This window comes from Rattus norvegicus, chromosome 17 (assembly GCF_021556685.1).
Source record: "Rattus norvegicus strain SHRSP/BbbUtx chromosome 17, alternate assembly SHRSP_T2T, whole genome shotgun sequence".
In the NCBI taxonomy this organism is placed as follows: domain Eukaryota; kingdom Metazoa; phylum Chordata; class Mammalia; order Rodentia; family Muridae; genus Rattus; species Rattus norvegicus.
Window position 1 is genome coordinate 68,048,958 of NC_141550.1, and position 12,093 is coordinate 68,061,050.

At 42.8% G+C, this 12,093-nt stretch overlaps 1 protein-coding gene across 1 annotated transcript; it reads right to left on the minus strand.

Moving 5' to 3' along the window:
* LOC148000245 (isopentenyl-diphosphate delta-isomerase 2-like) lies at positions 1–2,580 on the minus strand. The gene is made up of 4 exons (XM_087591959.1): positions 2,439–2,580; positions 1,589–1,681; positions 1,047–1,177; positions 1–318 (listed from the first exon to the last, which is right to left on the minus strand). Exons 1-4 carry the CDS (start codon positions 2,578–2,580, stop codon positions 1–3), a joined length of 684 nt encoding a protein of 227 aa, XP_087448085.1.
* Between the last annotated feature and the right edge of the window lie 9,513 nt (positions 2,581–12,093).

The following is a 12,093-nucleotide window of genomic DNA, read 5'->3' on the forward strand; positions in this document are numbered from 1 at the left end:
TCAAAGTCCATATATCTTGTCAGGCTCCACAAATGGGGACACATCCTCTAAATAAGGCCACCAAGGCAACAGGAAGTCTTCTACCATGCTTCTGAACCATGGGGTGATCTTCTCTGCCCCACGGGCCTCCCTGTCCAGTAGCCCCTGCACATCCTCCTGGCTCATATAGCTGTAGCTTCTCACTTCCCTGGGATCTGGGTTCAGCGTAAGGTCCTTCCTTACCAACAGAAGATAGCCAATCTCATGGTCTCCCCAGACGGCATCTGACTGACACTTTTGGTATTTTCGGGTCATGAAGGTTATGTCCTTTATGGAAATCTGTTAAAGTTGTTACAGTATTAATAACAGAGAAAATGGGCATTAGATAGAAAACAGCTCATTTCTTTCCTCATTCCTTTCCAGAATGCCATACAAGCACTTAAGCTTCAAGCAGATGGTAGGCAAATCACAATGAGGAGAGCACCGAACTTGGGTTTCATTTCCTGGTCACTATGGCTTCCTTGTTCACTTACAGTGAAGACCATGTATACAGGACATAAGGCTAAACACAGTTATGTAGTGTAGGACATACAGTTACGGGAAAGATTTCTTTTAGAAAATGCAAATAAAAGCACTGGAGGGCTGGTGATGGTAGTACACGCCTTTAATCCCAGTACTAAGGCAAGGCAAGCAGATCATTGTGAGATCCAGGTTAGCCTAGTTTACAAAGCAAGAACCAGGACAGCCAGGCTTACCTACACACACAGACAGACACACACACTCACACACACACACACACACACAAGCACACACACATACACACACACACACACACACACACACACACACACAAGCACACACACATACACCCTGTAAAAAAAGTTGGGCACTTCATAGGAATGCTGTTTCCTACGGGAGACAGAAGCCATGTTAGCCCAGCAGCCACTCCCTAAGTTACCATTTTATGGATGAAACTTGACAACACTGGCATGTGACCTTCTATGTATCAAACAGATCCCTGAGCACATGAAAAAGTTCATTGAGCCCCATGCTGAGTAAGTGTGTACCTGGTCCTGGGGGATGCCCAGTTCAGCCTGCAGACGTCTCAGGGCCGCCCTCCTCACTCCCACGGCATCCTCCTCTTCCAGCTCCTCAGGCACATATAAAGGGTGACTAGAACAGGAATCTGTAAAATGTCCTGGGGCAGCATACAGCATGCTGCTTTAGAGAGAACACTATTGAATAGGAGCAATTTCCTTCCTGGTCATAGTGTAGAGAGTGGGTTCACCTTGGACTTTTATCAGTATCAGCTCTTCTATATGCAAATAGTAGATTATAAAATCTCAAAACTTGATTCGAGTTGCAAAATGCTTATAATTTAATGTCCTTGTATCGAGTGCGAGTGGGACTGTCTTTCTGTCTCTCTCTCTCTCTCTCTCTCTCTCTCTCTCTCTCTCTCTCTCTCACACACACACACACACACACACACACACACACGGGGTTGTGAGGGAAGAGTGCTCAGATGTGTTCTCTCACTAGTCATTCCTGTGAGGTTCCCAAACCCTAAGTTAGACTCAAGTGCTCCCTGGGGTTGAGCTGGGTGGCTCACCAGGAAAAGTGTACTTGGCATCTGCTCTCTGCTGAACCAAGAGCTGGTTTTGTGTGTTGAAGAGGACCACACTGAAGCCTCGGTGTAGCAGACCTGCAAAGTGACCATGTGCGAGTTAGGGTCATGCTGGAGTCAGCATGGAGTCTGCATATCCATCTCTTTCTCAGTCTCATGCAACTCAGGATGATGGCACCAGGAGTGGCTGGTGATTCTTGCTGGGATAGAACCTATGCCAGTCGACTGCATTTGGTGACTCACACAGTAAGTCTGCAAGTGAGTACTGCAGTTTTCCTCCACTTGTAAACAAAACCTAGAGAGCCAAGAAGTAAAGTAAGCCTTGCAAGGCAGGCTGAGCCCCACTGTGTGAATCTAAAGCTATAACTTGAAAGTATGTCCTAGCTGCTTTGGTCACACTGTGCAGGCATATGGATGACCGAGTGGCACACAGACTCACTGCTTATGCCTGGAAGTTGGGACACATGACGCACCGAGAGGGCTCACAGTGGGGTGTCTCCCACCACCCCCTTTTCCTGAGACACATATAGACCTCACAGGCCTGCCTATGGAGAAGAGGCTGGCCTTGAACTCAGAGAGATAACTTGTCTCTGCTTCTCTACTGGGACTAAAGATGTACAGCACCACCCCCAGCTTGTCTACAATTTCTGACTTTCCCAATCCCTTCGAGGCAGCAGTCACAGTCTGCATCACCCAGTGCACTGATGGAAGTGTTAGCCTTATCAAGTTAGCAGCAGCCGCAGCAGCACCCGCTGGACAGCTGCCTCCTGACCCTGCATGGCTCAGAGTGGCCCATGGCACCAGGCCTGCACATGGCACCCTCCTTTCCACTCACCCTTGTTAATGGTTTCCATCAGGTGGCAGTTCCTCTTGGTGTCGGCCCCAATGATCTGGTCCTGCTTGTCAATGACAATGAGGATCTCCTCCAGGCGTTTTATCTGGAGTTCATTCAGGTGGGTTTTGCTTGCCTGGAACATACCTGTGAACACCAACGGCCTCTTGTGTAAACAGAAAGCATAAGGGGAGAGAGGTGTGTGAGCCCCTCCAATGTCAGCGCCGGAAGCATGCGCAGATATGGAAGTGTAAGGAGAAGGATGAGGCTTTAGTGATCAGACAGTGAGCTACACGGGCAACTGAGAGTGCTCATGGTCTGAATTTTATTTCTCCATGATGATTAAATCGCTGTGTAGAGAGAGCAGTGTCCTCAAATGAAGCTAACTGTGGGCAAGGGACACTCCTGCACGAATGCCACCAAAGAACGTCTCTACTGTTAGCCATCATTGTCGCTGTCTGGGTCTTCCTTTAATATGTGATATTTTTATCTTTATTAACTTAAGTATTTCTTATTTACATTTTGATTATTATTCCCCTTCCCTGTTTCCAGAGCAACATGCCCCTATCCCCTCCCCCTCCCCTTCTATATGGGCTTCCCCTCCCCACCCTCCCCCCATTACCGCCCTCCCCCAAACAATCACATTCACTGTGGGTTCAGCCTTCGCAGGACCCAGGGCTTCCCCTTCCACTGGTGCTCTTACTAGGATATTCATTGCTACCTATGAGGTCAGAGTCCAGGGTCAGTCCATGCATAGTCCTTAGGTAGTGGCTTAGTCCCTGGAAGCTCTGGTTGCTTGGCATTGTTGTACATATGGGGTCTTGAGCCCCTTCAAGCTCTTCCAGACCTTCTCTGATTCCTTCAATGGGGGTCCCAATCTCAGTTCAGTGGATTACTGCTGGCATTCGCCTCTGTATTTGCTGTATTCTGGGTGTGTCTCTCAGGAGCGATCTACATCCGATTCCTGTCGGTCTGCACTTCTTTGTTTCATCCATCTTATCTAATTGGGTGGGTGTATATGTATGGGCCACATGTGGGGCAGGCTCTGAATGGGTGTTCCTTCTGTTTCTGTTTTAATCTTTGCCTCTCTATTCCCTGCCAAGGGTATTCTTGTTCCCCTTTTAGAGAAGGAGTAAAGCATTTGCATTTTGGTCATCCTTCTTGAGTTTCATGTGTTCTATGCATGTAGGGTAATTCAAGCATTTGGGCTAATAGCCACTTATCAATGAGTGTATACTATGTGTGTTTTTCTGTGATTGGGTTACCTCACTTAGGATGATATTTTCCAGTTCCATCCATTAGCCTATGAATTTCAAAAGTCATTGTTATTGATAACTGAGTAGTATTCCATTGTTTAGATGTACCACATTTTCTGTATCCATTCTTCTGTTGAAGGGCATCTGGATTCTTTCCAGCTTCTGGCTATTATAAATAAGGCTGCTATGAACATAGTGGAGCACGTGTCTTTGTTATATGTTGGGGCATCTTTTGGGTATATGCCCAAGAGAGGTATAGCTGGGTCCTCAGGTAGTTCAATGTCCAATTTTCTGAGGAACCTCCAGACTGATTTCCAGAATGGTTGTACCAGTTTGCAGTCCCAGCAGCAATGGAGGAGTGTTCCTCTTTCTCTGCATCCTCGCCAGCATCTGCTGTCACCTGAGTTTTTGATCTTAGCCATTCTCACTGGTGTGAGGTGAAATCTCAGGGTTGTTTTGATTTGCATTTCCCTTATGACTAAAGATGTTGAACATTTCTTTAGGTGTTTCTCAGCCTTTTGGCATTCCTCAGCTGTGAATTCTTTGTTTAGCTCTGAACCCCACTTTTTAATAGGGTCATTTGTCTCCCTGCGGTCTAACTTCTTGAGTTCTTTGTATATTTTGGATATAAGCCCTCTATCTGTTGTAGGATTGGTAAAGATCTTTTCCCAATCTGTTGGTTGCCATTTTGTCCTAACCACAGTGTCCTTTGCCTTACAGAAGCTTTGCAGTTTTATGAGATCCCATTTGTCAATTCTTGATCTTAGAGCATAAGCCGTTGGTGTTTTGTTCAGGAAATTTTTTCCAGTACCCATGTGTTCGAGATGCTGCCCTAGTTTTTCTTCTATTAGTTTGAGTGTATCTGGTTTGATGTGGAGGTCCTTGATCCACTTAGACTTAAGTTTTGTACAGGGTGATAAGCATGGATCGATTTGCATTCTGCTACATGTTGACCTCCAGATGAACCAGCACCATTTGCTGAAAATGCTATCTTATTTCCATTGGATGGTTTTGGCTCCTTTGTCAAAAATCAAGTGCCCATAGGTGTGTGGGTTCATTTCTGGGTCTTCAATTCTGTTCCATTGGTCTATCTGTCTGTCTCTGTACCAATACCATGCAGTTTTTATCACTATTGCTCTGTAATACTGCTTGAGTTCAGGGGTAGTGATTCCCTCATAAGTCCTTTTATTGTTGAGGATAGTTTTAGCTATCCTGGGTTTTTGTTATTCCAGATGAATTTGCAAATTGTTCTGTCTAGCTCTTTGAAGAATTGGATTGGTATTTTGATGGGGATTGCATTGAATCTGTAGATCGCTTTTAGTAAAATGGCCATTTTTACTATATTGATCCTGCCAACGCATGGGAGATCTTTCTATCTTCGGAGGTTTTCTTCAATTTCTTTCTTCAGTGTCTTGAAGTTCTTATTGTACAGATCTTTTACTTGCTTGGTTAAAGTCACACCGAGGTACTTTATATTATTTGGGTCTATTATGAAGGGTGTCATTTCCCTAATTTCTTTCTCGGCTTGTTTCTCTTTTGTGTAGAGGAAGGCTACTGATTTATTTGAGTTAATTTTATACCCAGCCACTTTGCTGAAGTTGTTTATCAGCTTTAGTAGTTCTCTGGTGGAACTTTTGGGATCAGTTAAATATACTATCATGTCATCTGCAAATAGTGATATTTTGACTTCTTCTTTTCCGATCTGTATCCCCTTGACCTCCTTTTGTTGTCTGATTGCTCTGGCTAGAACTTCAAGAACTATATTGAATAAGTAGGGAGAGAGTGGGCAGCCTTGTCTAGTCCCTGATTTTAGTGGGATTGCTTCAAGTTTCTCTCCATTTAGTTTAATGTTAGCAACTGGTTTGCTGTATATAGCTTTTACTATGTTTAGGTATGGGCCTTGAATTCCTATTCTTTCCAGGACTTTTATCATGAAGGGGTGTTGAATTTTGTCAAATGCATTCTCAGCATCTAATGAAATGATCAGGTGTTTTTGTTCTTTCAGTTTGCTTATATAATGGATCACGTTGATGGTTTTCCATATATTAAACCATCCCTGCATGCCTGGGATGAAGCCTACTTGATCATGGTGGATGATTGTTTTGATGTGCTCTTGGATTCGGTTTGCCAGAATTTTATTGAGTATTTTTGCGTCGATATTCATAAGGGAAATTGGTCTGAAGTTCTCTTTCTTTGTTGGGTCTTTGTGTGGTTTAGGTATAAGAGTAATTGTGGCTTCATAGAAGGAATTCGGTAGTGCTCCATCTGTTTCAATTTTGTGGAATAGTTTGGATAATATTGGTATGAGGTCTTCTATGAAGGTTTGATAGAATTCTGCACTAAACCCATCTGGACCTGGGCTCTTTTTGGTTGGGAGACCTTTAATGACTGCTTCTATTTCCTTAGGAGTTATGGGGTTGTTTAACTGGTTTATCTGTTCCTGATTTAACTTCGGTACCTGATATTTGTCTAGGAAATTGTGCTTTTCCTGTAGATTTTCAAGTTTTGTTGAATATAGGCTTTTATAGTAAGTTCTGATGATTTTTTGAATTTCCTCTGAATCTGTAGTTATGTCTCCCTTTTCATTTCTGATTTTGTTAATTTGGACACACTCTCTGGGTCCTCTCGTTAGTCTGGCTAAGGGTTTATCTATCTTGTTGATTTTCTCAAAGAACCAACTTTTGGTTCTGTTGATTCTTTTTTTTTTTTTTTTTAAAGATTTATTTATTTATTATATATAAGTACACTGTAGCTGTCTTCAGATGTACCAGAAGAGGGCATCAGATCTCTTTACAGATGGTTGTGAGCCACCATGTGGTTGCTGGGAATTGAACTCATGACCTCTGGAAGAGCAGTCGGGTGCTCTTAACCGCTGAGCCATCTCTCCAGCCCCGGTTCTGTTGATTCTTTCTATGGTCCTTTTTGTTTCTACTTGGCTGATTTCAGCTCTGAGTTTGGTTATTTCCTGCCTTCTACTCCTCCTGGGTGTATTTGCTTCTTTTTGTTCTAGAGCTTTTAGGTGTGCTGTCGAGCTGGTGACATACGCTCTCTCCTGTTTCTTTCTGCAGGCACTCAGTGCTATGAGTTTTCCTCTTAGCACAGCTTTCATTGTGTCCCATAAGTTTGGGTATGCTGTACCTTCATTTTCATTAAATTGAAAGAAGTCTTTAATTTCTTTCTTTATTTCTTCCTTGACCAGATTATTGTCGAGTAGAGCATTGTTCAACTTCCACGTATATGTGGGCATTCTTCCCTTAATGTTATTGAAGACCAGCTTTAGGCCGTGGTGGTCTGATAGCACGCATGGAATTATTTCTATCTTTCTGTACCTGTTGAGACCCATTTTTTGACCAGTTATATGGTCAATTTTGGAGAAAGTACCATGAGGAGCTGAGAAGAATGTATATCCTTTTGCTTTAGGATAGAATGTTCTATAAATATCTGTTAAGTCCATTTGGTTCATGACTTCTCTTAGTCTGTCTAGGTCTCTGTTTAATTTCTGTTTCCATGATCTGTCCATTGATGAGAGTGGGGTGTTGAAATCTCCTACTATTATTGTGTGAGATGCAATGTGTGCTTTGAGCTTTAGTAATGTTTCTTTTATGTATGTAGGTGCCCTTGTATTTGTAGCATAGATATTCAGGATTGAGAGTTCATCTTGGTGGATTTTTCCTTTGATGAATATGAAGTGACCTTCCTTATCTTTTTTGTTGACTTTTAGTTGAAAATTGATTCTATTTGATATTGGAATGGCTACCCCAGCTTGCTTCTTCAGACCATTTGCTTGGAAAGTTGATTTCCAGCCTTTCACTCTGAGGTAGTGTCTGTCTTTGTCTCTGAGGTGTGTTTCTTATAGGCAGCAGAATGCAGGGTCCTCGTTGTGTATCCAGTTTGTTAATCTATGTCTTTTTATTGGGGAGTTGAGTCCATTGATGTTGAGAGATATTAAGGAATAGCGATTATTGCTTCCCGTTATATTCATATTTGGATGTGAGGTTATGCTTGTGTGCTTTTCTTCTCTTTGTTTTGTTGCCAAGGTGATTAGTTTCTTGCTTTTTCTAGGGTGTAGCTTGCCTCCTTATGTTGGGCTTTACCATTTATTATCCTTTGTAGCGCTGGATTTGTAGAAAGATATTGCGTAAATATGTTTTCGTCATGGAATATCTTGATTTCTCCATCTATGTTAATTGAGAGTTTTGCAGGATACAGTAACCTGGGCTGGCATTTGTGTTTTCTTAGGGTCTGTATGACATCTGTCCAGGATCTTCTGGCTTTCATAGTCTCTGGCGAAAAGTCTGGTGTGATTCTGATAGGTCTGTCTTTATATGTTTCTTGACCTTTTTCCCTTACTGCTTTTAATATTCTTTCTTTATTTTGTGCATTTGGTGTTTTGACTATTATGTGACGGGAGGTGTTTCTTTTCTGGTCCAACCTATTTGGAGTTCTGTAGGCTTCTTGTATGCTTATGGGTAATTTTTTCTTTAGGTTAGGGAAGTTTTCTTCTGTGATTTTGTTGAAGATATTTACTGGTCCTTTGAGCTAGGAGTCTTTACTCTCTTCTATACCTATTATCCTTAGGTTTGATCTTCTCATTGAGTCCTGGATTTCCTGTATGTTTTGGACCAGTAGCTTTTTCTGCTTTACATTATCTTTGACAGGTGAGTCGATGAATTCTATGGAATCTTCTGCTCCTGAGATTCTCTCTTCTATCTCTTTTGTTCTGTTGGTGATGCTTGTATCTACGGCTCCTTGTCTCTTCCTTTGGTTTTCTATATCCAGGGTTGTTTCCATGTGTTCTTTTTTGATTGCTTCTATTTTCATTTTTAATTCCTTCAACTGTTTGATTGTGTTTTCCTGGAATTCTTTCAGGGATTTTTGTGATTCCTCTCTGTAGGCTTCTACTTGTTTATTTATGTTTTCCTGTGTTTCTGTAAGGGAGTTCTTCATGTCTTTCTTGAAGTCCTCCAGCATCATGATGAAGTGTGATTTTGAATCTAGATCTTGCTTTTCTGGTGTGTTTGCTTTGGTGGGAGAATTGGGCTCCAATGATGCCATGTAGTCTTGGTTTCTGTTGCTTGGATTTCTGTGCTTGACTCTCGCCATCAGATTATCTCTAGTGTTACTGTGTTCTGCTATTTCTGACAGTGGCTAGACTGTCCTATAAGCCTGTGTGTCAGGAGTGCTGTAGACCTGTTTTCCTGTTTTCTTTCAGCCAGTTCTGAGAACAAAGTGTTCTGCTTTTGGGCATGTAGTTTTTCCTATCTACAGGTCTTCAGCTATTCCTGTGGGCCTGTGCCCTGAGTTCACCAGGCAGGTCTTTGGAGCAGAAAAGTTGGTCTTACCTGTGGTCCCGAGGCTCAAGTTTGCGCGTGGGGTGTTGCTTATGAGCTCTTCGTGGGGGTAGCAACCAGGAGAACCTGTGCCGCCCTTTCTGGGAGCCCCCATGCACCAGAGTCCCAGATGGCGTTTGGTGTTTTCCTCTGGATTCAGAGATGTGGGCAGAGTGTAGTCTCTTCTGGTTTCCCAGGCGTGTCTGCCTCTCTGAAGGTTTAGCTCTCCCTCCCATGGGATTTGGGTGCAGAAAACTGTTTATCCAGTCAGTCCATTCAGGTTCCGGCGGTGTCTCATTCGCAGGAGACCTGCTGCTCCTGTGCCCTTATCTATGGGAACCCAGAGGCCGTATACAGTTTCCTCTTGGGCCAGGGATGTGGGCAGGGGTGGGCAGTGTTGGTGGTCTCTTCCGCTCTGCAGTCTCAGGAGTGCCCACCCTGAGAGTTTTAACTAGTTGTTCCCTTGATTCTTCGAGCTCTTAAAAAGTTTTCCACTGCAGTCTACAGAAATATCACTTTCCTCCCTAAAACTTCTGTGTGGTGCATCTGATATGCTGTAGTCTCTGTAGAGCAGAGGCTCAGACAAGGACCACTGCGATCCCGGTCATCTCTCTGCCTTTTATAGTCATCACTTGCAACTGCAGAATTCCCTCCGGTGGGATGTGTGCTGCATGATTATAACAACATACAGGAGGAATTTGTGGCTGGACAGGGGTTGGGCACCTTTGGTCATAGCACTCCAGAGGCAGAGGCAGATGGATCTCTGAGTTTGAGTCTAGCCTGATCTACTTAGTGAGTTCCAGAACAGCCTGGACTACACAGAAAAACCCTGTCTCCAAAAACTAAAATAAATAGAAAGATAAAAAGGTAAGTAGATGATTGAAAGATAGGTAGGTAGGTAGGTAGGTAGGTAGATAGATAGATAGATAGATAGATAGATAGATAGATAGATAGATAGATAGATAGAATAAAGTTAAAAGAGGCAGAAATTTGCATTTCTAATCAGGTTCATTAACTTCACAGAAGCTCGCCCTCATTTGGTGAGCTAAACCCCAGAATTCCAGTTGCTTTCAGGTCTAACTCTATGCTATCTAGTAATGATTTACAAGAGAAAATACAGGACTGTTTTGGACAAATGTAAAAAGAAGTCAAAACATTCATTTTCTTCAAAGTGAGGAAGGGGTGAATATTTTTGGCAAAATGCTATACCTATATTATAAAAAATGTTGAATGTCTATTCCAAACTACCTTTAATCTATAAAATTCATGGAAATGCTCAATGCAGACTCTGGAGCCATTGGCTTGTTAGTCGGCGTTCTGGAACTGTGATAAAATAGCTGGGAAACAAACTTAGTACACAGGGACGAATGCTTTGGGTTTACTGTATCAAAGTCTCAATGTGTGTTTATGGCTCAATTGCTTTCGACCTAAGGTAAGACAGAAAGCAGTAAGGCAAAAGCTAGAGCTATGAGGTAGGTAGAAGAGGGCAAAGTTCATGTTGGCAGGGAAGCACAAAGAGAGAGAGAGACGCACAGAGAAGAGTAAATCCTTCACAGGCATAACCCACCTAGATCCCACCTCCTTAGAGCCCATTATCTATGAGTTCAATAGATTTGCCCGCTGTTGCAATAAGAAAGCCCCAATGTTCTAGTCACCTAAACCATCTATCATCAATCCTGCATCAGGGTAAACACTTAAATGCATGGGCTTTGGGAGAAACATTTCTGAACTAACTAATAACAAGCAGATGAAAAAAAAAAACTAGCTGGGTTTGGGGATTTAGCTCAGTGGTAGAGCGCTTGCCTAGCAAGCGGAAGGCCCTGGGTTCGGTCCCCAGCTCCGAAAAAAAAAAAGAAAAAAGAAAGAAAAAACTAGCTATTTTGATTTTTCTAAGTTTTTTGGGTTGTTTTTTTTTGTTTTTGTTTTTTTTTGTTTTTTGACTAATGAGAAAAGTAATTTCTTGTTACTACAAAAACAAAAAGGTTTTTTTGTTAACTGCTTTGCCATTTGCTGTCTTATTGCATTCGGTCGTTTTTCTTGTCAATAAATAAAAACTGAGAACAAATTACCTGTTCCTTCACTGAGTATTGTATGGCCTATAGTCCTGGGGTGATTGTTGGAATAAGGAATTCATAGGATTTCAAGGTAGAACTGGTCACTTGGAGAGGAGGGCTTCTGTCATTAGGATCTCTTCTCTGTCATTCCCAGTCTTGTCCCTTGCCACATTTAGACTCAGTGCTTTTGTCCTGATGACATCCCCAGCAGAGTCGAGGAGTCATCTGCACTCGTCATCACCGACCCTTCTTGGTTGATTTCACACTGTGATGTTTCTCCCAACAACTTCCCAGCGCACTGTTGGGGAGCACTGATTCCAACGATAATTCAAAGATGAGTGTAGAACCCATGACATCTATAGGTTTGCCACATTAAAGACCGTGGTTAGTGTATTCAATTTCCCATCTGAGCAGAGCCATTTCACACTTTGACAGTAATAGATCCTACTGTGAGGAGGGAATGTGATGCAGTCCTCAAAATGTTTCCCTTGCAAGTCTAAAGACCTGGGTTTGATCCTCAGAACTCAGGTAGAGATGTAAGGTGCAGGACCAGGTGAGAGGCCCTTACTGCTAAAAGCACGTATGAGTCAAGACTGGAGAGCCCAGTTCAATCCCTGGACACACGTAAAGGTGAAGGGAGAGAACCAACTGTGCAATTGTCCTCTGACCTCCCCAACAGTGCTGTGGAACATTCCACTCCCCATATTAATGATCGGTGTAATCATTTCATTGTAATAAATCACAGTACTAAGGCAAAGACAGGAAAATCCCTAGGGCTTACTGCTTCCTCAATCTAGCCTAGTGAGAGATCCTGCTCCCAGGAGTTGGCTGGTGCTTGTGAGGCCGACACCCACCTTCCTGTGGTGTCTCTTGTACACATACAATCCCCATATGCAGCTGAACATGTGAACCTGTACATAATGTACACATGCATACAGCACACACATATAACACACACACACACACACACACACTCACCTGATGAACCACTAAACTCCACAATGAGACCCAAGCAGGG

Excerpts from the sequence above, each read along its gene's own strand:
- LOC148000245 (XM_087591959.1), bottom strand. The coding sequence starts at position 2,580 with ATGTTCCAGGCAAGCAAAACCCACCTGAATGAACTCCAGATAAAACGC. Across the intron at positions 1,682-2,438 it reads GATGGAAACCATTAACAAGG|GTCTGCTACACCGAGGCTTC; the intron begins GTGAGTGGAAAG and ends GTCACTTTGCAG. Across the intron at positions 1,178-1,588 it reads TGCCAAGTACACTTTTCCTG|GACATTTTACAGATTCCTGT; the intron begins GTGAGCCACCCA and ends ATGCTGCCCCAG.